Here is a 27992-nt window from a genome sequence, read left to right as displayed (position 1 = left end):
GACAGAACCCCGCGAGCTGCTGGAGGTGCGCACGGTGGAGCTGGAGGGCGTGTCGCTGGCGGGGGCGGAGGCGGTGGGCGGCACGGTGCGCACGCGCGGACCGCCGTTACTGCGCGCGCCCGCTTGCCTCGCCCTACGACTCGAACACAACCTCTCCAGCGGCCACAACGGTATGGATGCATGGCTTGAAAATTACACCATTTGTCAACCAATAATTACTTATTACGAGTTACACTGCTTTATATATTACTATATAACGAAGCCGACCATATTATATGAAAAAATATTGTGTTATTTCAGTTCCAGAAATGACAGTGCAAGGCACACTGACGACGCTTGAATGTTCGCTGGACGTGGCGCAGTACCGGCTGGTGCGCGGCGTGTTGGCGCACAACCTGGCCGAGCCGCTCGACGACCACCACCAGCACCAACACCACCAGCCGCACCAATCCGCTGCTAAGACGGACCAGGTCAATAACCGATCATTATCGTTCTGAATGTCATGTCGCCCTCTTTGTAAAGCGTAATCGTTATCTCACTCGTGGCCCTAGACCGGATCAGATATCCGGTCTGAAGGCCTGACAAAATCTGACTTGACAAAATTTAATTAAAATAGTTATTCATAAATTTGTGGGAATTAAGTAGTCATCGTCATCACCCGCCATAGTAGCCTCGTAGCTGCGACTGGCAAACTAGTGACAGCGGGTTTACCAGTACTCAGTTGCGCAGGTTGGTGTTGTATTGAACGTCGAGGAAATCTCCAGTAACATCGTTTGTGTCTACAGGTGTGGACGACGTTGTCGATAAATCTGGACCTGCACGACGTAACGGTGAAGCTGGAGCCGGAGCACGGCGTCTCCTCACTCGCCTGCATCAACTTCATCAAATCCAACCTCCTGGTCGAGATGTATTCGGACTTCAGCCAGGATATTGACCTCGTGTCGCAGGTGGGCTGCACTGTTTATCTCTATAATTATTTTTTATATACTGATATATCTAGCGAATATTACCATCAATAAATATTTTTTGACAAGATTATCTTCTTTTGTCGCTAGAATATTCTTATTGCTTTGTGCTTAATACGACAGCCTTGGTGTCATAGTATAATTGACATAATAATATCAGCCCTGTATTACGTACTTGCCCACTGCTGAGCACGGGCCTCCTCTACTACTGAGAGGGATTAGGCCTTAGTCCACCACGCTGGCCTAGTGCGGATTGGTAGACTTCACACACCTTCGAAATTTCTATACAGAACTTCTCAGATGTGCAGGTTTCCTCACGATGTTTTCCTTCACCGTTAAAGCGAACGATAAATTCACAAAGAATACACACATGATTTTAGAAAAGTCAGAGGTGTGTGCCCTTGGGATTTGAACCTGCGGACATTCGTCTCGGCAGTCCGTTCCACACCCAACTAGGCTATCGCCGCTTGATAATTAGACTGATAATTAGACTTAATAATTGACATAATTAGACTTATTTGTATCCCGTTAAAGTTTAGTAAGGTTGCATTGTATCGTTTTTGTGAACGTAATCATTGTGTTGACTCACCTGACTCAGTAATGAATGATGTTATAATCGATGCTCGCATCGTGTGTGCAGGAGATCCTGGTGAGTGACACGCGGTACGCGAAGGAGCCGGCGAACAGGCGCGGCAACGTGTTCAGCCACATCGTGCAGCCCATGGCCGAGCAGCGACACAGCGTGCAGGCTGAGGTGCACGCCAGGTCCGTACACCAGCTTGCTGTTGACACCGATGTCGATATAGTGGAAACTAAACAGACTAAATAAAGCCAGTCGAATTTTTACTCTTTGGGACAACTAATTCCGATGACATGTCGCAACACTCAAAATGTGTACATTCTGGCCTGTGAATAAAATAGAAGCTTCTTTGGATAATCACGATATTTACTTTTGGGAATGCAAGAATCTTATTACAGTAGACTTTTGCGTGTTTGGTACTATCGCTCGTCATGTTTCAGGTTGCGTCGCGAGTCCTCAGCGTATACGATACTGGTGAACAACATGCGCCTGATGGCGATCCTGGACTGGTGGGAGGCGGCCAACCAATTCATCATGCAGCCTCCGGCGACGCCCACGGATCCAGACCAACCTTTGTTGTAAGTGCGAGCTTTTTATAAACTAATTCTTGCTAGTGGATCTGTCCAGTTAAGTTTACCTAGAATATAAAAATACCAAATGATAATAAAATAAGTAGCACATAGTGTACAATAGTTACAGTACAACTACCCAAAAAAAAAACTTTACCTCATTATAATAAACCGTAGCTTTAACTATATAATATAGTGCAATTGTTGTGTAGCGTGGAGGAGGCGTGCCTGTCGTACCGTTCGCCGAGTAGTGCCCCGAGCGAGGCGGCGCGCGGCGCGGGCGGCGGGCCCGACGAGCCGCAGGTGGAGCTCAAGCTCAACGTCACCGACTCGCAGCTCGTGCTCGTCGAGGACGCCTCCGTGTGGGACACCAACGCCGTTATACTCAGGGTACACGCGCTGTTCGTTCATCCCTCCATCGGAATTATCGACCTTTCTTCCTGTTCTCATCTGTGGGCTACTGCCACGCATATTTTTAATAGCGGTATATTTTGTTGATTTTCTTGAAGGTTTTAGTGTATGAGCAGTAAATATGTGTGTTGTAGAGTACGACGGTGGTGACGTACCGGCGCGCGGTGTCGCTGGTGCCGCTGTCGTGTTCGCTGAACGAGCTGGAGGTGTTCTCGTGCGTGCTGGGGCTGGAGGAGGAGACGGCACTCTCCATCATCGAGCCCGCCGCGCTGCACGTCTCGCTCGACGCTAACCGGCTGCTGCACGTACGTACACGGACGTCTATGCATGCATATCAAATATGATTTTTATTTTCTTGTGACATCAGAAGAAGTCAAATTACTGGATATTTTATTATATTTAAGAAGGAATTTTTGACTGAACATTATATTGATATCGTTAACGAAAAAAATAAAACTAAATAAATGAAACGCATGTAATGGAAGTAAAATTCTCAAAATGTTTTGTTTTTTAATTATAAAAAATATTTTGTTTTTTAATTATAAAAAATATTTTGTTTAATTTGGCAGGTACAAATGGGCACATTGAATCTCCGTTTATCATACCACGATATGCGTATGTTCGCATCGATGCTGCAGTCGCTGCCTGTGCAGTTCAGAGTGGCTCTTTCAGGTCGGTGTTTCATTGAAATTTGCATTTCTATATTTTTCTTATTCTTCGTCTATTATTTTTATTTTAATATTAAAGGCTGATTTTGATTAACATTGTCTATATTAATATGTTTATCAGGCAAGTCGATAGTGTCTGATCCTGAAGTGGACGCACCCGCCAACAGCGTATTCATGCGTGCGCACTCGCAGCCCGGCGCAGGCGCAGACGGTAGCAGCGCAGGCGGCTGGGCGCCCCCGCCGCGCTGGGCCCGCGCACACCACGCGCCTGCTCCGGCGCCGCCTAAAAACGCAAACTCAGGACCAATACACGGCGTGCAGGTGCGGTTCATTATTTTTATATTTTGCAATGTTGACTAGTAATTAACCCATAGATAGATATATACGTTTCAAGTATAAAATATGAATGTTAAATTATTGGTTTGCAGCTTAAATTGGGTTTCCCAAATTACAAGAATATATTTGGCAAGAACTAAATAATATCGACCAGTGGTAGTGTGTATAAATTACAGAATAGGATGGAATTGTTTTTTTTTTTATTAAGTTGATGTATGCATTGTCAGGTGAGCGCGGAGTGCATCACCCTGTGCGTGATCGACGACTGCATGGACTCGGACGTGCCGCTGCTCGAGGTGTCGCTCAGCGAACTACAAGTTGAACAGGTAAATTGCATGCGCTTATGTCGTATAATCATTATCAGTGTAGTGCAGACTGCAGTACAAACGTAATTTATGCAAATAAAACACGTTAAATAGAATAAAAAATATTGTTTTCACCTTGTGAACACTGTAAATACTGTAGTAATCCAAATTTGCAATTCGAATCATAATTTGACTGGTATCCAGGACCTGCGCAAAGTGGAGGAATCGTTCGAAGATCCGATGCTGGTGGTGACGCCGGGCACGCCGGCGGGCTCGGAGCGGCGGCCGGCGCTGGGCGCGGGCGCGGGTGCCGGTGGGGGCCGGCTCGGCGCCGTGCTCAGCGTCGACTACTACAACCGCACGCTGTCTGGCTGGGAGCCCGTCATCGAGCCGTGGAAGTAAGTCCACACACTACATAACAATGTTATTGAAGTCTCGCCGTATAAAGCTCAAATTAGATACGAGATTGAAATAATATAACAGGTCAATTTGACGTGAATTTTAATGATGTAATGTTATAAAATAAAATGGAAAGAAAACAAGCAAATTAATGCATCACTTATGGGTTTTGTAAATGTATTTTTATGGACAGGTTCGAGACCCGTTGGGAGCAGACGCTGACGAGCAAGCTCGCGCCGGGGCGGCTGCAGGTGGAGGTGACGTCGCCGGAGACGCTCAGCACCACCGTCACGTCCGCGCTCATCGAGCTCGGCCAGCTCGTGCGCAACAACTGGACCGCCGACTACTACGCGCCCGCGCACAAACAGCAGGTCAGGCCCGGCAACGTTACGCACGCATGCTTCAAGTCAAAAATAACTTGCGTAGAAGAATATAATAGAACAGTATTCAGCAAAATGTTATCGTGACTGTGCAGTGGTCGTCGTCGCCGAAGGGCAGTCCGGCGGGGCACCGGCGGCGCGCGCCGTTCGTGCCGTACGCGCTACGTAACCACACCGGACACCCGCTCTGGTTCACCACGCTGCTCACCACCGCTGACCAGTCAGTAGAAACAAACCTACATTTGTTACTTATATTTGAATATTTTATATAAGATTTTAGTTTCGCTCTTCAATTGAATGATGCAAAGGCGCAAATAAATAAAGCAACTGCTCTAAGCAAAATAAAAAACTAAATGAGTTTTTTGTACTATATTTCATTAATTGATTTTAAAGAGGAGATTTTCTTGCCCGTTATTTTCTGGTGAAAACTGAGTAAAAAATTGACTTATCTAAATTCAAAAAATGATTTGAACTTATTTTGTGACGTTTTCTATTACTCTACTGCATAGGCTGGTAGTAAGTTGTATCGTGTGCAGGATCCACACGGCGCAGTCGTGGTCGACTCCGGACGACTCGTGGGTGGTGGTGCGCGCGGGCGACACGGAGCCGTTCTCGTTCGGGTCGCGGCGCGGGCGCGCGCGCGGGCGCACGCCGGCCGACGGCGCGGGCGCCGCCGCGCTGCACCAGCTCGCGCTCCGGCTCGACGGCTGGACGCCGCCGGACCCTGTGTGCGTTGACAGGGTCGGGGTGTTCTTCAGACATCTCACCCACAATGTATGTACGGGCTTGATTTACTTCATAAATTACTCTTAAACTCCATAACAGATCGTTTTAGCTTGTCCAATGTTTTAATTTATATTATTTTTATGCTTCTTTTACATAAATTAAATTCGTGTGGAAATCTTATTGATTACCCCATTTATGTATCGGTTGGTTATGTAACTAAATTTATTTGATAATCTCTTAGTGTTCATTTGAAAATGTGTCATTGTCTTTTTTCAAAAGAAATCTGGTGCGGAAGCACGCATAGTGTTGGAAGTATCGCTGGAGGGGTCAGCTCGCAAGCTGGTGACGGTGCGGTCCGCGCTGCAGCTGATCAACAAGTTGCCGCATCCTGTTGAAGTGAGGGTCGGCCACGCGCCCACCGCTGGTAAGTGACTACTATTTTTTATAAAATATAGTACTGGGTTACGCAATCTCAGGTCTAATGATAACATGATTTGTAATAAAGGTTCTAGCTCGAAGGACCGTTCGAAACTTGATGTTGGTGTTTAATGGCACCTGCTCCAATAGGGTTTATAAAAATATGCTCACTAATGATGTGTGCGCAACTGATTGATACATAATATCACGTACTACACTTGCGCATACCTGTATGATTGAAGCTTTGTATCCGTGTTTGTTAGGGATTTTTCAGTCCTTGCGATTATCACATTATTTGGCACATATTTCTATCTTAAAATAATGGTTTTTATCCCGAAATTCATAATGCTGTTTGTTTTGTCCAATATGGTATTTGCACCTAAGGTGAAAGCTATGAGAAAAAAGCATCGTAGTAAGCTCTATGTGTATGTCGCAAGTATTTTCGGCTGCACGTACAGAGCGGTTGTGCGCGAGTGTGCGTGCGGAGCGCGTGCGCGCGGCGTGCGCATGCGTGTGGCGCGCGCGGGCGGTGCCCGCCCTCCCGCGGGTCGGACCCTCCGCCATCTTTGCCGGCTCCGCTTGGCCTCTCTCACGTTTGTGCTTTTTACATCTGTGCAGAATAGATTCATTTGTATTTCACTAGTTTACATATGATCAGTTATCATAGCAGTTTATGTATTATAAAAAAATCGATGTTTAATATGTAAACGCTGCGGTGGCAGGTGCCATTGGACTTTAATTTATAATAATAATTATGGGATATTTTATTTTGTAGCAAATAATTTTACATTAGTTTCATTTAAGCAATCTGTAATTATAAGTGTAAAATGTGTTGGTATATTTTTAGTCGTATAATATAGTTTTGGCCCTTATACAAAGACAAACCTTGAATTTGAAAGACTCATTAGGGGAGATATTGTATGTTAGTGTACGCGTGTGTCGCAGCGCAGTGGAGCGGCGGCGCGCGCAGTGCGCAGGTGGCGGCGGGCGCGCGCTGGGCGGCGCCGCTGAGTGCGCACGCGCCCGCGCTGTGGACGCGCCCGCTCGCGCGCGCCCACTCCGCGCGCCCGCCGCCCGCGCAGCACGCGCCCGCCGCGGTCGACTGGCGCGCCGCCTGCAACACGCACGCGCTGCTGCACTACGAGTGCCGGGCGCCGCCTGACCATCTCTACAGGTTGTTACATCTACATCTATCTATCTATACTATTATATAAAGCTGAAGAGTTTGTTTGTTTGTTTGTTTGTTTGTTTGTTTGTTTGTTTGTTTGAACGCGCTAATCTCAGGAACTACCGGTCCAAACTGAAAAATTCTTTTTGCGTTGGATAGCCCTTTGTTCGTGGAGTGCTATAGGCTATATATCATCACGCTATACCCAATAGGAGCGGGGCAGTAATGGCTAATCTCAGGAACTACCGGTCCAAACTGAAAAATTCTTTTTGCGTTGGATAGCCCTTTGTTCGTGGAGTGCTATAGGCTATATATCATCACGCTATACCCAATAGGAGCGGGGCAGTAATGGTTAATCTCAGGAACTACCGGTCCAAACTGAAAAATTCTTTTGCGTTGGATAGCCCTTTGTTCGTGGAGAGCTATAGGCTATATATCATCACGCTATATTCAATAGGAGCGGAGCAGTAATGGCTAATCTCAGGAACTACCGATTCGAACTGAAAAAATATTTTTGTGTTGAATAGTTCTTTGTTTGTGGAGTGCTCAAAGTTATATATCATCACGCTATGACCAATAGGAGCGGAGCAGTAATGGCTAATCTCAGGAACTACCGGTTTGAACTGAAAAAATCTTTTTGTGTTGGATAGCCCTTTGTTCCTGGAGTGCTTTAGGCTATATATCATCATGCTATAACCAATAGGAGCGGAGCAGTAATGAAACATGTTGCAAAAACGGGGAAAATTATGAGTTTTGAGAGCTTCCGTTGCCTGCGCTGCGTAAACGGTTAAATTTATGCAACAATGATGTATGACGGGATTGTTTCACTTAAAAAGTTCTAAATAATATAACAAAGCCCCCGCTGCATCTGTCTGCCTTAACGTGTTAAACTCAAAAACTACCTAACGTATTAAGATGAAATTTGGTATGGAGACAGTTTGAGACCCTGGGAAGAACAAAGGCTCCCGGGAAACTACTATTTTTATAACGGAAAACTTTAGCCTGAAAAACTTTATAACGCGGGCGGAGCCGCGAGCAAAAGCTAGTACTATTATATAAAGCTGAAGAGTTTGTTTGTTTGTTTGTTTGTTTGTTTGTTTGAACGCGCTAATCTCAGGAACTACCAGTCCAAATTGAAAAATTCTTTTTGCGTTGGATAGCCCTTTGTTCGTGGAGTGCTATAGGCTATATATCATCACGCTATACCCAATAGGAGCGGGGCAGTAATGGCTAATCTCAGGAATTACCGGTCCAAACTGAAAAATTCTTTTTGTGTTGGATAGCCCTTTATTCGTGGAGTGCTATAGGCTATATATCATCACGCTATGACCAATAGGAGCGGAGCAGTAATGACTAATCTCAGGAACTACCGGTTCGAACTGAAAAAATATTTTTGTGTTGGATAGCTCTTTATTAGTGTAGTGCTATAGGCTATATATCATCACGCTATGACCAATAGGAGCGGAGCAGTAATGGCTAATCTCAGGAACTACCAGTTTGAACTGAAAAATTCTTTTTGCGTTGGATAGCCCTTTATTCGTGTAGTGCTATAGGCTATATATCATCATGCTATACCCAATAGGAGCGGAGCAGTAATGGCTAATCTCAGGAACTACCGGTCCAAACTGAAAAATTCTTTTTGCGTTGGATAGCCCTTTGTTCGTGGAGTGCTCTAAGTTATATATCATCACGCTATGGCCAATAGGAGCGGAGCAGTAATGGCTAATCTCACGAACTACCGGTTTGAACTGAAAAATTATTTTTGTGTTGGATAGCCCTTTGATCCCGGAGTGTTATAGGCTATATATCATCTCGCTATGACCAATAGGAGCGGAGCAGCAATGAAACATGTTGCAAAAAGGGGAAAAATTATTAGTTTTGAGAGCTTCCGTTGCGTGCGCTGCGTAAATGGTTAATCATCAGATAAACGGCATCCTCGTCACATTATTTAACTAAATAAAAAAAAAAATTGAGTTAATGCCTTAACGATTTTGCAACAAATTTTATGATGGAAGGTCCGTAGAATTCCTCTTAATATATGTTGTTAGCGCCAATTTAGCACAAACTGCATTAGCACAACAGCATTTACTATTACTCATATAACAGCATTCGTGTAAAATCTTCAGTAGCATTAAATATATCAATTCAATTCAATTTTTAAAATGTGGCTAGTACTATTATATAAAGCTGAAGAGTTTGTTTGTTTGTTTGAACGCGCTAATCTCAGGAACTACCAGTCCAAACTGAAAAATTCTTTTTGCGTTGGATAGCCCTTTGTTCGTGGAGTGCTATAGGCTATATATCATCACGCTATACCGAATAGGAGCGGAGCAGTAATGGCTAATCTCAGGAACTACCGGTCCAAACTGAAAAATTCTTTTTGCGTTGGATAGCCCTTTGTTCGTGGAGTGCTATAGGCTATATATCATCACGCTATACCGAATAGGAGCGGAGCAGTAATGGCTAATCTCAGGAACTACCGGTCCAAACTGAAAAATTCTTTTTGCGTTGGATAGCCCTTTGTTCGTGGAGTGCTATAGGCTATATATCATCACGCTATACCGAATAGGAGCGGAGCAGTAATGGCTAATCTCAGGAACTACCGGTCCAAACTGAAAAATTCTTTTTGCGTTGGATAGCCCTTTGTTCGTGGAGAGCTATAGGCTATATATCATCACGCTATATTCAATAGGAGCGGAGCAGTAATGGCTAATCTCAGGAACTACCGATTCGAACTGAAAAAATATTTTTGTGTTGAATAGTTCTTTGTTTGTGGAGTGCTCAAAGTTATATATCATCACGCTATGACCAATAGGAGCGGAGCAGTAATGGCTAATCTCAGGAACTACCGGTTTGAACTGAAAAAATCTTTTGTGTTGGATAGCCCTTTGTTCCTGGAGTGCTTTAGGCTATATATCATCATGCTATAACCAATAGGAGCGGAGCAGTAATGAAACATGTTGCAAAAACGGGGAAAATTATGAGTTTTGAGAGCTTCCGTTGCCTGCGCTGCGTAAACGGTTAAATTTATGCAACAATGATGTATGACGGGATTGTTTCACTTAAAAAAGTTCTAAATAATATAACAAAGCCCCCGCTGCATCTGTCTGCCTTAACGTGTTAAACTCAAAAACTACCTAACGTATTAAGATGAAATTTGGTATGGAGACAGTTTGAGACCCTGGGAAGAACAAAGGCTCCCGGGAAACTACTATTTTTATAACGGAAAACTTTAGCCTGAAAAACTTTATAACGCGGGCGGAGCCGCGAGCAAAAGCTAGTACTATTATATAAAGCTGAAGAGTTTGTTTGTTTGTTTGTTTGTTTGTTTGTTTGTTTGTTTGTTTGAACGCGCTAATCTCAGGAACTACCAGTCCAAATTGAAAAATTCTTTTTGCGTTGGATAGCCCTTTGTTCGTGGAGTGCTATAGGCTATATATCATCACGCTATACCCAATAGGAGCGGGGCAGTAATGGCTAATCTCAGGAATTACCGGTCCAAACTGAAAAATTCTTTTTGTGTTGGATAGCCCTTTATTCGTGGAGTGCTATAGGCTATATATCATCACGCTATGACCAATAGGAGCGAAGCAGTAATGACTAATCTCAGGAACTACCGGTTCGAACTGAAAAAATATTTTTGTGTTGGATAGCTCTTTATTAGTGTAGTGCTATAGGCTATATATCATCACGCTATGACCAATAGGAGCGGAGCAGTAATGGCTAATCTCAGGAACTACCAGTTTGAACTGAAAAATTCGTTTTGTGTTGGATAGCCCTTTATTTATGGAGCGCTATAGGCTATATATCATCACGCTATGGCCAATAGGAGCGGAGCAGTAATGGCTAATCTCACGAACTACCGGTTTGAACTGAAAAATTATTTTTGTGTTGGATAGCCCTTTGATCCCGGAGTGTTATAGGCTATATATCATCTCGCTATGACCAATAGGAGCGGAGCAGCAATGAAACATGTTGCAAAAAAGGGGAAAAATTATTAGTTTTGAGAGCTTCCGTTGCGTGCGCTGCGTAAATGGTTAATCATCAGATAAACGGCATCCTCGTCACATTATTTAACTAAATAAAAAAAAAATTGAGTTAATGCCTTAACGATTTTGCAACAAATTTTATGATGGAAGGTCCGTAGAATTCCTCTTAATATATGTTGTTAGCGCCAATTTAGCACAAACTGCATTAGCACAACAGCATTTACTATTACTCATATAACAGCATTCGTGTAAAATCTTCAGTAGCATTAAATATATCAATTCAATTCAATTTTTAAAATGTGGCTAGTACTATTATATAAAGCTGAAGAGTTTGTTTGTTTGTTTGAACGCGCTAATCTCAGGAACTACCAGTCCAAACTGAAAAATTCTTTTGCGTTGGATAGCCCTTTGTTCGTGGAGTGCTATAGGCTATATATCATCACGCTATACCGAATAGGAGCGGAGCAGTAATGGCTAATCTCAGGAACTACCGGTCCAAACTGAAAAATTCTTTTTGCGTTGGATAGCCCTTTGTTCGTGGAGTGCTATAGGCTATATATCATCACGCTATACCGAATAGGAGCGGAGCAGTAATGGCTAATCTCAGGAACTACCGGTCCAAACTGAAAAATTCTTTTTGCGTTGGATAGCCCTTTGTTCGTGGAGTGCTATAGGCTATATATCATCACGCTATACCGAATAGGAGCGGAGCAGTAATGGCTAATCTCAGGAACTACCGGTCCAAACTGAAAAATTCTTTTTGCGTTGGATAGCCCTTTGTTCGTGGAGTGCTATAGGCTATATATCATCACGCTATACCGAATAGGAGCGGAGCAGTAATGGCTAATCTCAGGAACTACCGGTCCAAACTGAAAAATTCTTTTTGCGTTGGATAGCCCTTTGTTCGTGGAGTGCTATAGGCTATATATCATCACGCTATACCGAATAGGAGCGGAGCAGTAATGGCTAATCTCAGGAACTACCGGTCCAAACTGAAAAATTCTTTTTGCGTTGGATAGCCCTTTATTCGTGTAGTGCTATAGGCTATATATCATCATGCTATACCCAATAGGAGCGGAGCAGTAATGGCTAATCTCAGGAACTACCGGTCCAAACTGAAAAATTCTTTTTGCGTTGGATAGCCCTTTGTTCGTGGAGTGCTCTAAGTTATATATCATCACGCTATGGCCAATAGGAGCGGAGCAGTAATGGCTAATCTCACGAACTACCGGTTTGAACTGAAAAATTATTTTTGTGTTGGATAGCCCTTTGATCCCGGAGTGTTATAGGCTATATATCATCTCGCTATGACCAATAGGAGCGGAGCAGCAATGAAACATGTTGCAAAAAAGGGGAAAAATTATTAGTTTTGAGAGCTTCCGTTGCGTGCGCTGCGTAAACGGTTAATCATCAGATAAACGGCATCCTCGTCACATTATTTAACTAAATAAAAAAAAAATTGAGTTAATGCCTTAACGATTTTGCAACAAATTTTATGATGGAAGGTCCGTAGAATTCCTCTTAATATATGTTGTTAGCGCCAATTTAGCACAAACTGCATTAGCACAACAGCATTTACTATTACTCATATAACAGCATTCGTGTAAAATCTTCAGTAGCATTAAATATATCAATTCAATTCAATTTTTAAAATGTGGCTAGTACTATTATATAAAGCTGAAGAGTTTGTTTGTTTGTTTGAACGCGCTAATCTCAGGAACTACCAGTCCAAACTGAAAAATTCTTTTTGCGTTGGATAGCCCTTTGTTCGTGGAGTGCTATAGGCTATATATCATCACGCTATACCGAATAGGAGCGGAGCAGTAATGGCTAATCTCAGGAACTACCGGTCCAAACTGAAAAATTCTTTTTGCGTTGGATAGCCCTTTGTTCGTGGAGTGCTATAGGCTATATATCATCACGCTATACCGAATAGGAGCGGAGCAGTAATGGCTAATCTCAGGAACTACCGGTCCAAACTGAAAAATTCTTTTTGCGTTGGATAGCCCTTTGTTCGTGGAGTGCTATAGGCTATATATCATCACGCTATACCGAATAGGAGCGGAGCAGTAATGGCTAATCTCAGGAACTACCGGTCCAAACTGAAAAATTCTTTTTGCGTTGGATAGCCCTTTATTCGTGTAGTGCTATAGGCTATATATCATCATGCTATACCCAATAGGAGCGGAGCAGTAATGGCTAATCTCAGGAACTACCGGTCCAAACTGAAAAATTCTTTTTGCGTTGGATAGCCCTTTGTTCGTGGAGTGCTCTAAGTTATATATCATCAAGCTATGACCAATAGGAGCGAAGCAGTAATGGCTAATCTCAGGAACTACCAGTTTGAACTGAAAAATTCGTTTTGAGTTGGATAGCCCTTTATTTGTGGAGTGCTATAGGCTGTATATCATCACGCTATGACCAATAGGAGCGGAGCAGTAATGAAACATGTTGCAAAAACGGGGAAAAAATATTTGTTTTGAGAGCTTCCGTTGCGTGCGCTGCGTAAACGGTTAAAGTTATGCAACAACGATGTATGACGGGATTGTTTCTCTTAAAAATTTCTAAAAAATATATTATAAAACAAAGGCCCCCGCTGCATCTGTCTGCCTGAACGTGTTACACTCAAAAACTACCCAACCTATTAAGATGAATTTTGGTATGGAGACAGTTTGAGATCTTGGGAAGAACATAGGTTCCCGGGAAACTACTACTTTTATAACGGAAAACTTTAGCCTGAAAAACTTTATAACGCGGGCGGAGCCGCGGGCAAAAGCTAGTTATTATATACATCCGGCACATTTCACGTCAAAAAGGCTGAGGGTAGGAAATGGATGCGAGCTGCCCAACACTGGAATGTCCAAGATCGAGTTAGCTGGTGTTCTCCTGGTGATGCTTTCGTACCGTAGTAAATGGCGATAAGCTTTGATTGATTGAATGATGTCGGTACATGAGTACACATGTCACCGAATGTTGAGTGATCTGCAGCACCCACCCCTATTATTTTCAAATATCCTAACCAGTCTTGTTGTAAAGAACATCATAACATTGAATCATTAGATTCAGTCTTCCCACCAACACTAACGCAAACACTATTTCAATAGATTCTGCTGCGTGATAGTTCGCGAGCGGTTCCCGCCGGACCGGGGACCACCTATCGCGGGTCACACTTTGACTCTGGTGCCAGAGTTACGACTTGAGAACTTGTTGCCGCTGGAGATGCAGTACCGTGCGGCTACTACCTCAGGAGACATCCGAGCTACCGGCAACGTTTCACCTGGAGACACCAGGCCGTTCCATGAGGTGAGAAGACGTTACTGTAAATATAAATTATATAATTTGAAGGTTAATTAATTTTAATTTTATGTTTTCTACCGACATTTAAACATTAAAAAAAATTATCTGTACACTGTAACTGTGTATTCTTAAATAATAAAATCTATGGACCCTAATTCGTCTTAGGTGAACGTCGAAGAAGGCGTAGAAGTGAGCGTGAAGCTGGAAGGTTTCATGTGGTCGACGGCGCTGTGCGTGGGCGGCGCGGGCGCAGCCGCCACCTCCTTCACCGCGCGGCTCAAGCTACGCGACACGCGCGGCCGCCGACTCTACCTCAACGCCAGGGTCTCCATCAGCAAAACGGACGGCGTCAAGGTATTGTCATTATTCTTGTAGGATCCGATGATGGCCCAGTTGCGGACAGTCCGTGAGGTCCTTAATAATATGATTAGTGTTTTATACAAATTATAATTCATACAATACAAAGTCTATGTAAACCATTCATAGAGTTGATGTTAAGCTAATCAATAGAAATGCACTAAAAGAACTGTTGCGATACAAGTGATGTGCGTGCAGGTGTCGATATCAGCGGCGTACTGGCTCGTGAACCGCACGGGGCTGCCGCTGGTGTTCCGCGCCGAGGGCAGCGCGCAGGAGGCGGCCGGGCAGTTCGCCGAGCACGAGGTGGCGCGCATGGTGGCGCCGCTGCTCTTCTCCTTCGCGGAGGCCGACGGCGGGCCCACCGTGGCGGCCAGGCTCGGGAAGGGATTCTGCAGCAATCCAGAGGTATTGCACCGTGCGCTGCTATGTTTTAAGCTCATTTTATTAATAAGATTTTCCAATTGACGGGACGTACCGTTTTACAGACAGTCATAATATATACAAAGTGCTACCACAGAAATGCCACTTTCTAGCATTTGTGCAAGGTTATGGATGTTCGTTCCAACATACCTCATTAAATATTAAGTTGTATTTATCGCAGTGGTGCTCGCCGTTCGGTCTGGGCCCGGGCGTGTGCGTGAAGCGCGTGGTGTCGCGGTCGGAGGGCGGCGAGCGCGTGCTGGCGCTGGGCGTGCGCGTGCGCGCCGGCCGCGGCCGCTACCGACACACCAACATCGTCACACTCGCGCCGCGCTACCAGCTGCACAACAACACCTCGCATACGCTGCAGTTTGCGCAGAAGTGTGCCGCCACTACACTAGTAAGTTGCACATGTATACTCTGAATTACTGTTCTTATCAGGTAACCATTTATCCTTAGTGCAGTGCAATTGAATCCAAGAATACCTTCGACCAATGAGAGATACTGTATCTCTGGACAATTGCGAAATAATTTCCGTACATGGTATTCTAGTGATCAGTATAAGTAAATTGTAGTGTTCAGTGCACGAGTATGTAAGAGTGTCGTGTTGCAGTCGGACCCGGGCGCGACGGCGACGCACGTGTGCGCGGTGTCGGGGTGCTACCTGCCGTGGCACTGGGCGCGGCACGAGCGCGAGCAGCTGCTGTGCGTGCGCGTGCTGGCCACCAGCGGCGCCAGCGCCGCGCCGCTCACCGCTTGGTCCGGTGGCTTCCGCATCGATGCGCCTAGAGCGTTGCATCTCGCTTGCAGGTACCGTACCTATCTTATAGTATATTTAATTCTCTGAATGTGTCGTTCCTTAATAATATTACATGTATAGTGTATACCCAAAAAAATTCAAAGTTAGCACAGACATAATTTGGATCTTAACGATTGCTTTGGCTTGCAGTCGATGATAAGGAGTGAGACTTTGTGTTTGCAGAGAGCCCGGCGGCCGGTTCGTGGTGATCCGCGCGGAGGTGGTGTGCCAGGGCGCGACGCTGTTCGTGGTGTTGACGGACGCGGAGTGCGCGCCGCCACCGCTGCGCATACACAACTACTCGCCCGTCTCCATCATGTTCCACCAGGTAAGAATATTTAAACTAGAACTTCCCTTTCGAAGATTGTTTTGATTAGTAACGGTCTCGCAGTACATTATGTTTGTGTGGTATAGGTGGGTTGCGCGGAGGAGTGCGCGGTGGGTGCGCACGCGCGGGTTACTTGGGCGCTGCCGGAGCCGGAGGGCGCGGCGGCGCTAGCGCTGCGGGCGCCGGGCGGGCCGCGCGCCACGCTGCCGCTGGACGTGCTGCCCGCCGCCTACACGCTGCTCTATCAGAACTTCATCTATGTCGTCTTCACCGCCACGATGAAAAAGTACACACAACTCTTTAACTTCCTAATCACATTTAATTACAATTTAGGGTCGTCGCGATATACGATGACGCGTGTTGTTGAAATGACTTGACTACGTTTTTATATCCGACCACATGTAATCGATCATTATTAATTAATTTAACGGATTACTAACTATTTGGGCACACAGGGATCCCAGTGTGACCAGTGCGGATAAGCAGACGTCGCAAGCAGCGCACGCGGACGACAACGCGCTCGTGCTCGAGGTGCCGATGGGATCCAACCGCGTCGTGCTCGGCAGGAAACGATATGGAGACAGGTCTGTTTCATTTTAGTACTTTTTTATATGACAATTTATTTCATCATATTTATTCGCATAATACAGTATCAACGATAAACGAATACTAATTTAGTGTTTGATGGTCTCGTCGCTCGCTAAACAACGTTTATAATATTTTATAGCGCTTGACTTTAGCGCCTTCAATACGTGATGACTTTAATTTATGTTATTTACCCAGGTCACAATTATGGCGAAGAGGTCCCAACAATCAGCTAATCCACGAGGGCAGCTCGCCGCCACAACCTACAGACGCGTTGCTCTCTGAAGATGCACCTTTATCGCCTCATGCCATGGTAATAAATTTTAGATAGTATTTGAAGTTAAATATAATTTCTGCTTTACATGTTTATACGGTCGGAAATTCCATAAAAGTGTTAGTGTTATTAACATAAATGCTTGTCATGCAGGTGTTGGACATAGAGGAGGCAGCGCCGCGGCCGGGCCGCGCGTCCCCGCTGGTGCTGCGGCGCGCGGACCCGCGGCGCGCGTCGACGCAGGCGTGGCGCGTGGTGGCGCCGGGCCGCATGGCGTGCGCGCACCGCAACCTGTGCGTGCAGCCCGAGGGCACGTCGCTGCTGGCGCTGACGGCCGGCGCGCGCGTCGTGCTGGCGCTGCCGGCGCGCGCCTGCGCGGGGCCCGTGCCGCCGCCCGAGCAGGCCGTGGCGTGGCACACGCTGCGCCCCGGCTCCGGCCGCCTGCACCTCGCGCTCGCCGCCGACGGACCCACGCGCACCGTCTCCATACACGACCATCAGGACCCCGTCAGTATACACATAATACATAACAATGTCATTTTTTTCTTTAATAAAAAATCACCTATTATATAAATATTTAATAATATGCTGGTATCCAGGAGTCTGGGTGGATCGAAGACTCAGAAGAGGAGCAATCGGAGGAGTCGTCCGGGCGCGAGTGGGAGGCGCGCGTGGCGGTGGCGGGGCTGTCGGTGTCGCTGGTGGCGCGGTCGCCGCCGGCGGAGCTGGTGCACGCGCTGTTCGCGGGAGTGGCGCTGTCGCTCACCGTCGCCGCCAAGCACCGCACGCTCACGCTCTCCGTCACCAACATGCAGTGGGATAATCAGGTCCGCATCGTGTTTACTGATATTCTTAAACCCCCTATACGACTGCCAATTTTTTCAATGCCCACTAACATTAATATATTTTTAATTATTGGAGTTATTCGCCCTAAATGTGACCAACCCGTCAACATAAAAAGCTTTTGTAAAGTAGTAGAAGAAATTTAAAGTTTCACTATCCCTTGTTACAGCTGGTAGACACTCCCAGCCCGGTGCTGCTGTACTGCCTGCCGGAGCGCGGCGGCGGCAGTCCGTCGATGCCGGCGCTGCACGCGGCGGTGGAGCTGCAGAAGTCTCCGGTGTCGCGCTACAACGCTTACTTCTTCAGACACCTCGTCATCGGACTGCGACCGCTCGCCATACGACTCGAAGAGAGGTCATTTACGCACAATGCTTTAACCACATGTAAAGTAACGCCATGTAGAATATAGGGGTCCGAGCGAGATAGTTAAATCTTTTCAATACACGCTGACACTTCTATTAACATTTGAAATTTTTGCCTAATATCTGTTTACTATTTAGATGAAAAAAAAAACATACTTTATTTATACAACTGCGAGACTAGACTAAGGTGTTTCTCTGACGGTATATACCACGGTAGTTTATAATGCACTACATAACAATTACTTATACAATCTGGTCGGCAGGCTGATCCTGCAGCTGTGGGCGTGGGCGTGGGTGGAGGACGAGGACAGTGCGCAGGAGCAGGTGGACGAGGCGGACTACGAGACGCGGCGCATGCTCGACGAGCTCACCGCGCTGCACGCCACCAGATACTACTTCGCGCTGATCAAGATCATACCCAGCCAGGTACGCTATGTCGATCATTTTACTTTTTATCGATACTTTCAAATGGTTTTTATCATCTCTAATTGTAATCCATGAGCATTTCAGTATAATCTTAGAGTTGCGTGATCGAAATTGGTGACTCGAAAACTGGAACACGAAAGGTCAATAAGGGTCATTTCGCGAGTTGCATTCGATTATTGATATCGATCACTAATACTGTTCATATTCTTAGATGTAAGCGAAGTATCGGACACGGATTACTTAGTTACGGTTAGCTTAAGCATAATTTCTAAGTCGTCGTAAATAAAACAACCATTTTAATAAAAAATAAGCCTTACTAATGTATGTACAACAACTGATGTGATGAAACACATACTGATTTAGCGGCATGAATGCTTAGTCAGTGTCCACGCACAGAGCGGCCGCCAAGATATTATTCAATAACAATTAAAACTCAACCTTACCGTCACTAGATTACGATTCATCGAAAATTACACGCTACTACGTGTCTCTGGGATTGTGTCGTTTTATCATAGAAATATCGACCATAAATGGTAGTATATAACGTTGAGTTTTATTTGTTGTTCGATCTCTTCAGCCAGCTTTTATAGTCAAAGTGAAGCCAGTGCTTGTTTGCCGGGTCACTGTCTCGCTCACTTGCCATGCCGTTAACGAACACGTTTTGTTTTATGCGTTCAGCTCTTGACGTGCAAAAAGGTTAGATTTACGTTGTGTGTGTTTTTTTATTTGTGTGGCTAGTTACTACTCATTACTGTGTGTACCCTGCTTATGCAAAATTCCTGTTCATAAGGCTCAATATCAATTGATTCAAAAAATCGTTAATTGTAGATTTTTGTACAGGTTGCGAGGTCAATGGGTACAATTATGTGCCTGTGCTTTTGAAGCACAAAGAAATTATGAAAGTGTACGTAATACTACGAAGGATCGACAAAACAACGCGATTGTGCTCCTTATGCTATGACAAGACCAACCAACTACTGGTTCTTTAATTTTGGCATGGCTTGACGTGATTACCGTACTGTGGTTTTACTACCGTGCAATTTGATTGTGATAAACACTACACATCAATTTAAAACGTTACAATTTTTGACGCTCGCCGCAATTATTTAAGCCTGTCTAATTTTTTATGCCTGCCAGTTTATGTATCGGTCTCACATTTGCAAGGATTCGTTCAACATAATTATTTTGCTACAAACATGAAAGCAATAGCAAAATGGTTTTTTTTGCTAGGTGATCAATTTATCGATTGTCATTCGATAACATCATTTAATTATAATGTTTCCGAACAACTTTTATGCTTTTGTATGAAAATCCTATGCGTCTTGTCTCTGCTATAACCATTTCGCACACAACATACTTTGACTATGTCTACACCATTTAGTAACTATTTTTGTCATACTTATCGTTAGAACTGTAATCGTTCAAGACTCTAAAGCAAAAGGCTTATAGTTTCGATTTTCACTCCCAAACTATTTGTTTGCTAAACAAGTTCGTTAGGATAAGGATATGTGAAGTGTTTTAATACTTGTTATACCTCAGATTCGTCTGTCGATGTGCACGGCGAACAAGCTGGAGAGCTCGCTGAGTGCGCTGAAGCGTCGGCTCGGGCTGACGCTGATCAAGTTCGAGGACGCGGCCGTCGAGCTCGAGCCGTTCGTGCGCATGCACGTGTTCGACACCGCCTCATACCTCGGACGGCAGATGCTCGCACACTTCAAAGACGTCAGTATTTTAGCTCTTCATATTTCATTGAGCATTATGTAAAATAACGGCCATTACATATTTCTATTGATTTAACTCTATGCTAAGACAGGAATCTGTGTCGTATACGACATACTCAAAGTAATTATATTTTGGATCACCAAAAATTGTGAACACACTCAACATTATCGATCTCATAAATATGTTCTCATAATTATGTTTGTACGTTGGTTATCAGGAGCTGAAGTGGCAGGCGGCCAAGATTTTGGGCTCTGTGGATTTCCTCGGCAACCCGCTGGGATTCGTGGCGGATGTGTCGGAGGGAGTCAGCGGACTCCTGTTAGAGGGCAATGTTGGTGCGCTGCTGAAAAATGTCACTCACGGCATCTCTAACTCCGCCGCTAAGGTTTCAGGTATGACGAGATCGGTATTTTGTCTCGTGTCAAGTTACTGCATATTATTAGTTACAAATCCTGATTTAATAAAATGATTTTGACAATAGACTTCCAAATTAGTTGTCGTCATGTCTCTGTTCGGAAATGGAATCCATGATGTTTCATTCGACACGGGTGTTGTGTGTTCAGAGTCGCTGGGCGACGGGCTGGAGCGCGTGGTATGGGACGAGGCGCACGAGGAGACGCGCCGGCGCATCCGCAGCGCCGCGCGCGGGCACCACATCGCGGCCGGCTTCCGCGGCCTCGGCCTCGGCATACTCGGTAACTATCACGCTCACCGTACCGGACTGAACTTAGTCATGAGTGCCGCGCCACATTTTGGCCAACTTAGACACGAGTATTGGGAGCTTGGCTTCAAGTAATGCCATCACAGTATCTAAGCTTTTAATGTTAACTTATTATGAAATACTATACCCACCCTGGTGGAACAGATTCTTTTATAATATATAAATATGTGGTGTGGTGCAGGCGGCATGACATCCCTAGTGAAGCACAGCTACGAAGGCGCGACGCAGGAGGGGTTGGGCGGGTTCATCGCCGGCGTGGGCAAGGGGCTCGTGGGCACCGTCACCAAGCCCGTCATCGGCGTGCTCGACCTCGCCGCCGAGACCGCCTCCGCACTCAGAGATACTAGCCGCAGGTAATTTGTACTCGTTTTATTGAAGTGCAGACATGGTGATGTTATAAGTTTAATGTGTGTATCTATATGTCTGTCTGTGGTATTGTAGCTTCCTAACGAATAGAAAATAGTAATTTAGAAAGATTTAAATAAAAAATATATAAGAAATGTAAATAACCTCTAACACATTATAATGAATAAGCATTGATTTCAATCAGACTTATTTGTAATCAGGTCTGATAAGTGGGTGCCGGAGCGCGTGCGCGGGCCGCGGTGGTGCGCGGGCGCGGGCGGACTGGTGCCGCGCTACAGCGGCGCGCATGCGCACGGTGCGGCGTTGCTGCGCGCACTGGCGGGTGGCTCCGAGCGCTTTGTGGCGCACCGCAACGTGCGAGACGCGCCACACGACATCCGCGCGCTGCTCTCCGACACCTACCTGCGCATCTTCACCTGCAAGCACGACACGCCGCACGTCGTCATGGAGACGCACCTCAGGTACGCGCTGAACAGTTCACTTACACTAACAACATTACGTAAACCTATAATTGTCGTAATCAAATATTATACTTGTAGCAACTTAGTATCCTGTTCGGTGGTGTGTGCGGACGGCGCGTACTTCGTGGAGCTGGGCGTGCGCGGTGGCGGCGCGGGCGGCGGGGCGAGCGCGGCGGGTGCGGGGGGCGCGGGAGGCGCGGGGGCCGCGGAGGCGGTGCGGCGGCCGCGCGTGCAGTGCGACAGCGAGGAGCTGGCGGCGTGGGTCGCGCGCCACGCCGCCTACGCGCGCCAGCTGTACCACGAGCATGCGCACACGCTGCACCCGCACACTGACCTCTAGGGACAACACGGGTAAACTCACCGGCGCACCACCGACAATAATGGTATAGAAGATACGACTGCTATCATGTATTGATACACATACGATATATAGCACATTTGAAACTTGTCGACACTATCAACAAATCTATCTTTACTTAAAAAGCTGACGAATAAGGAATAGCCGTCACTAGTTTACTAAATATTTAATACACTAATGACATGATTAATCGACTGAATTAATATCGACTTAAAAGACTAGCACTCTGTATAATACTTCGTGAATTCTACGAGACGTCGTTAATACTATTGAAGAATGGACTCCAAAATGCACGTGGCATTAAAACACAGCCGAGTATTGTTATAGTGTTGCTGCTGTTTATAGACAGGCGTGACGTTTATCAGGTAAACCTTCTGGTTTCAACATTAAAAAGGCTAGAAAAAAAAATAATGTAGTACATTTCGGAGACCCATTCAATTTAAACAGATAACTTATAATCAACTTCTATGGAAATCGGAACTCTTTCGATATAAGAACCGTTAACTGCCAACAAAGTTGTGGTAAGTCGATAATTAAGTCTGTAAATATATGACTTAGTCAACAATAATTGACGATAAGTATTTAATTACGAAGTTTAGAAATAAGTATTGTATATCATTCATTGTTGCAATATTTTTATCGGTAACTCTATATAAACTTGAAAATTATGTACATCCCTTGTAGTCACTGAAAAATCTTAATCGAGATGCGTATAATAAATAAATTTAAGGACCAAACTTAAAAAAATATCGATTTCTACTTGTAACCAGTAGATAATTATAATGTGATATAGCGATTATTTATGGGTAGTTCAACGATTCTATATATTGAAATCGATAATTTTCTTCTTCAGTAATCGATATAAATTCAAATGATTAGTTATCGTTAAGATTATACGTAACAAGACTTATTTAACGTGAGTCATTTTCAAAACTGTAAACATAGTGATAACAAAACTTATCGATTTCAATATGTAGAATTTTATTCCTGTCATAATATCTGTATATATGTAGTGGATGTTGTATGTACGCCGCTGTCGCATGCCTATCGTGGTGTAGAGAATTAGTATCAATGTTAATTATTTATTTTATTTCTAGTCTAAACTAAATAGAACAATTTTCATATTACTGTAACATTGCGGCGTAGTAACCTAGCTTAGTTTGTAGTCTATATATGGGTGAACAGCACTAAGCTGAAGCTAGCGAATCTTATCTCTTAGGAAACCAATTTAAAAAATCAATACTTAAGTAGAAACATAAATTATTATTTAATAATTTTGTTATGATTATAAAATACAATTTTATTGTTAGTTTATGGTCTATGACCTATCAATATTTATCGATGTCGATAACTGGTTCCGTATATCGATGTGTCTACGCCTCTTTGGTAGAGATAATATGAAATTTCTAGTCTAGTGTTTTTAGAGATAGTTATCGGCATATAAATTGTGCGCTGGAGAAATATGCAAAAACTGTTTGCGCGTGCACGAATATACTACTTCTGATTGATTTAAGGCGCTATACATGAGCCTTATTCTCTATGCCCCACATTATTATGACAGTGTGTAACAAGCATATAATGCACTGCGTTTAAGACAATAAAATCGGCATAGAGAATACCACTCCACGCTAATTTCACGAATACCGTAACACGGCCGTGTTACTTTAAGTTTACACTGTCATAGATAATAAAGCCCCAGAGTCTAAACAAGATCCATGTTAAATGATATTATGTGAATAAAATGACAATTTGAGTGTGTGCCAAAATATATGCCGGTACCTATAGTAGTAACTATTCTGTTTATATATATTATGGTAATATATGTATTATAAACACAAGTGTAAGATATATTTATTATATTATATCAGGTTATTTATTTTTTAATTTTACCTAAAAATTCAGCAGTTATTAATTTATAAAACATCAGAATACTTTGAGAATATATTTTGTCACAAAAACATATTGTTTAATGTATATTGTGTGGGTGTGCCGGAGACGTCCCCGGCTGTGATAGAATGATATGACAAGAGAAGAGAAATGACAAGTCTGTGTGACTTATATTTTTGTGTATAATTCTATGTTGTACAGAAGGGCAGCGAGTATGCATTTGGGATGTTTATGTAAAAAGTTTACGAATAATGACGCATTACTCTCTCGGTACTAGAGAAGTTTATACTAATAATGGCCAAGAAGATGCTTCGTATTTACATTACAATATTTATAATAATGCGTGTATAAATTGGAATAGGGGACCGGACAGGTATTACCAAAAAATCTGAAATTCAGTTTAAAGTAAAGTTTGTAATATTAAAAATATTATCTCATATTTGTTTTTGTAAAAGAGTTGTGATTAGTATTTTTAAATCAATAAATAAAATACAATAATTATAATATTTTTAGTCTATTCTTTACGGCAAATGAAACACCAATCACGGCGCATGACGTCACACGTGGGTAAAATGTCAACAAACAGACGTCATCTGGATGTCATACCGCGTTGTGTTATTTTAATGCTTTAAGGTTATAGCTTAAGGTCCATTTTTCATACATTTTGTTTCACCTTTAATCTGGGTAACTAAACAAGTATTGGCAAGTAAAGAATTTAAATTCACGTCGAGTTAGTGATTAGTTCTCGCAGTTGAAAGAAAAACGTAAAAATAATTAATAATCATGGATATTTCGGCCTTTAAAATTTAATACGACGAAATTGGAATTTAAAATTTTACCCTTAAACCAATCATAAATAATTCGGTACTTTTTTTTCCTATATCCTTATTTATGCAGACGCCACTTCTTTCTTCACTTCCACTTCAATAATTATTAATTTAATTATCTCATTTTATTAGGAACAACTAGCTGTACACGAAAATTGTATTGAATAAAAAATTATAATTGTTTCATGGCCTACAAGTTTTGTAGGAAACATCTTTCTCTAAGCTCAATATTTATTACAATACCGTGAAACAATAGCATTAATACCTTAACTCGTAGAATTACCCCAAAAATTACCATATAAAAAATACCCTGCTGATTCAGTTTTACCCTAAATCTAGGGTAAATAACCCTAATCTGGCATTATTGAATCACTGTTCAAATGACAAGAATTGTCAAGTTGCTTTATCCACGTATGACGTCACACGAGACGAAATGACATAATGTAGCGTTTGCGCGGGAATTATAGCTATTTAACATTTAGGCATGGTTTTATGTACTTTTTAAGCTTTATTTGTGCAAAATACTATTTTTCTTGGCTATTTATATCCACAATGATCAATTTAAAACACCTTCTGAAAATTTGTCCGGTCCCCTATTGACAAATGTCTTTATTTGCAAGTGTTATAACATTCATCATTGAAATTATTATGCTATATTCGTCTATTTATAATATATATTTCTATTGCCAAAGTAGTATGAAGCCAAAATGCTTAACACATTACTTGTAGCACGAGCAGTTAAACTGCTTAGAGATGTATAGAATTATTTTCCATAGTAAAATATTAATATATTATGAGTGTTTTTTTTTTCATATTTTTCAAAAAAATACGAACTGCAAATCTTTCTCAAACCTGCTTAGTTTAGCTTATCAACATTAATAAATCATAGCAGGCATTTAATGCCATAAAATATATTTATGAGTATAGTATAACAAAAATTATAGTATAGTAGTGTATCGATTATATATTTTCAATTTGATTGAAATTTAATCAACTATGTCAAATCGATTAATAGGTTAGGGAAACTAGACAGGTATATTGATTTATATGCATGTTATAACTGATCGCCTGGTGTTTCCTTATAGGATAATCGATTATTGTAATCGATACATCACCATCCGTCGTGACTATATATTTTTATATGCACAAAACGTTACACTTAACACTGCGTCGTTATTCGTAGAATCGTAGTGGTGCAAGGGATTGAGAAAAGGGTGGATTAATTAAGAATTTGTTCATAATTACCCCGAATAATGTGGTCATACAAAGCTATGCTGGGTATAGGAAAGTTAGGTAGAAATCGAATGCTACCTTTTATTAGCGATATACTAACATAACTTTGATCAGCGAGTCGGTGTTTGTCATTACTGAGCCGACATCATCATATAGCTGTCGATTTAAGCTTTTTTATGAGACTAATAAAAAAAAGGCCTTCGTGACATAATATGGACGCAAGATATTTTTTTTAATTTCAATTTTCGCGAAAATTACGATTTACATATAAAATATAATCAATTTATATATAATGTAACGACAGACGGTTCATAAAAGCTACTATTAGAGTCCTGTTTTGCTGCAGTCTTGTTGTCGTCCATATCCTGCATGGCTATGTATGGCCTTTAATTCTACTCTCATTACTTCAAAGGATACCGTAGCTTCAACTATTGGAGATAGTTTGTATGGAATTGGTTTTGGTTGCGTGACGGACACGCCTTCGTATTTTTTAGTAATTTAAAAATGATTTGATGTTTTTTATTTCGAAGTCATATCCTAAAGTGGCCTAGATTTGAAACTATCGCTCACTGTCTTAGTTTTAGCCTTTGAAAGCAAAGTAATAATTAGATTTTGTAGGTAATTAATATGTTACTTGTATTTTATATTTATTGTTGACGCCTGTTTTTAAAAGCTTAATATCTTTTCGAAAGTGGATACGGTAAAGGAGTTTATAATTTTAAGTATTCCTTCATATTGCAAGGTTTTTTGCATGTAATTGATTTATTTTATTTCAAATATCTTCTGATATTTCTTTTGAAAAGATGTTGCTGAACTGTGTGCGTGAAAATATAAATGTTTGGGTTCTTTTTGATAGTTCTATTTAAATAGTTAACACCTGAATTTAATACGCAGTACTGAGCCCTAACCCTTTCAGCTAGTAAGTAGATGCTGGGCATTTATACTGCAGAGCAGAGTTTGGGGCTTTGCATCGACATCTAGTCCCAGGATTAGTGTAACACTGTTTTAAATTCAACTTTTTTCTGGGTGGTGTTAATATTTGATAGTATGGGCGTAGGTCGAGTCATTTTCTGCAGAAGCCGGTGTCGCAGCTAAAAAAATAACTGCGCTGACGGTTTTAATATTAGCAGGTCGTCTCAACCGCTTTGTCTGGGCACCGGGAAATTTTAGAGTGGGCCTGAACCACCCTCTAGATACGCCTATGTTTATGGGCGGGCGGATCGCGTCCGTCATTCATTTGTACAAGAAATACTATTTAATTTAATATGGACAAAACTATGACGTAATTGACTAAACATTTATATTTATGTTCGTCTGTACGTATTTATAAGAAGGCTGGTAACCAAAGTGTGCGAGCGAAAGGTCCGAGTGTGTTGTATAATTTATTATTTAGGAGCAGATATTGGTTATTTAACTGTTGTCTTTCACTTGTAATAAAGAATTTGACATTATTATTTGTTGTTTAATTTTTATTTAAATGGAATATCCCCAGCCTAATTTCATAAATATTAATATAACACATCCAATTACCCATAGTTTGATTTATCGGAGGTAATTCTATGGGTTACTGTAAATTTCTGAAAAGTGAGTAGTCACTCTTTTTCGAGATTATTTAATTGGTGCATCTTTAATGAACGGAGGAACTCTCAGGATAACAGCAAGCATACTCATAAGTTGTTTAAGTGAAAAAAATAATATGTTACACAATAATAAAATGTTCGGCATGTGGTTTTTTTTACAATATTCTATTAAGTGACTAGAATTTTCGAACTTTAATCAGCGTTTAAGTTCTTTTTCGTAAACATATTCT

The 27992-nt window shown here is 42.7% G+C and overlaps 1 protein-coding gene across 1 annotated transcript in view; it reads left to right on the top strand.

Moving 5' to 3' along the window:
• LOC115451990 (vacuolar protein sorting-associated protein 13D) overlaps positions 1 to 24568 on the top strand; it is a 47307-nt gene extending 22739 nt beyond the window's left edge. The window contains exons 36-70 of the mRNA XM_037439528.1: positions 6 to 170; positions 301 to 470; positions 786 to 947; positions 1606 to 1730; positions 1986 to 2123; positions 2327 to 2504; positions 2660 to 2830; positions 3095 to 3197; positions 3315 to 3514; positions 3757 to 3855; positions 4039 to 4232; positions 4427 to 4604; positions 4709 to 4833; positions 5150 to 5387; positions 5619 to 5763; positions 6702 to 6930; positions 14018 to 14216; positions 14376 to 14564; positions 14766 to 14975; positions 15172 to 15390; positions 15604 to 15800; positions 15973 to 16117; positions 16204 to 16403; positions 16573 to 16701; positions 16901 to 17015; positions 17130 to 17483; positions 17576 to 17803; positions 17989 to 18173; positions 18445 to 18607; positions 20147 to 20329; positions 20547 to 20721; positions 20893 to 21024; positions 21232 to 21403; positions 21617 to 21877; positions 21956 to 24568. Coding sequence (XP_037295425.1) covers positions 6 to 170; positions 301 to 470; positions 786 to 947; positions 1606 to 1730; positions 1986 to 2123; positions 2327 to 2504; positions 2660 to 2830; positions 3095 to 3197; positions 3315 to 3514; positions 3757 to 3855; positions 4039 to 4232; positions 4427 to 4604; positions 4709 to 4833; positions 5150 to 5387; positions 5619 to 5763; positions 6702 to 6930; positions 14018 to 14216; positions 14376 to 14564; positions 14766 to 14975; positions 15172 to 15390; positions 15604 to 15800; positions 15973 to 16117; positions 16204 to 16403; positions 16573 to 16701; positions 16901 to 17015; positions 17130 to 17483; positions 17576 to 17803; positions 17989 to 18173; positions 18445 to 18607; positions 20147 to 20329; positions 20547 to 20721; positions 20893 to 21024; positions 21232 to 21403; positions 21617 to 21877; positions 21956 to 22217 — 6338 coding nt within the window. The 3' untranslated portion in view covers positions 22218 to 24568. The remainder of the gene's footprint in view (positions 1 to 5; positions 171 to 300; positions 471 to 785; positions 948 to 1605; positions 1731 to 1985; positions 2124 to 2326; positions 2505 to 2659; positions 2831 to 3094; positions 3198 to 3314; positions 3515 to 3756; positions 3856 to 4038; positions 4233 to 4426; positions 4605 to 4708; positions 4834 to 5149; positions 5388 to 5618; positions 5764 to 6701; positions 6931 to 14017; positions 14217 to 14375; positions 14565 to 14765; positions 14976 to 15171; positions 15391 to 15603; positions 15801 to 15972; positions 16118 to 16203; positions 16404 to 16572; positions 16702 to 16900; positions 17016 to 17129; positions 17484 to 17575; positions 17804 to 17988; positions 18174 to 18444; positions 18608 to 20146; positions 20330 to 20546; positions 20722 to 20892; positions 21025 to 21231; positions 21404 to 21616; positions 21878 to 21955) is intronic.
• The last annotated feature ends 3424 nt before the right edge of the window (positions 24569 to 27992 follow it).

This window comes from Manduca sexta, chromosome 17 (genome assembly GCF_014839805.1).
Source record: "Manduca sexta isolate Smith_Timp_Sample1 chromosome 17, JHU_Msex_v1.0, whole genome shotgun sequence".
In the NCBI taxonomy this organism is placed as follows: Eukaryota; Metazoa; Arthropoda; class Insecta; order Lepidoptera; family Sphingidae; genus Manduca; species Manduca sexta.
Note: the sequence above shows the minus strand (reverse complement) of the source record. Positions and strands in the feature narration are given on the sequence as shown.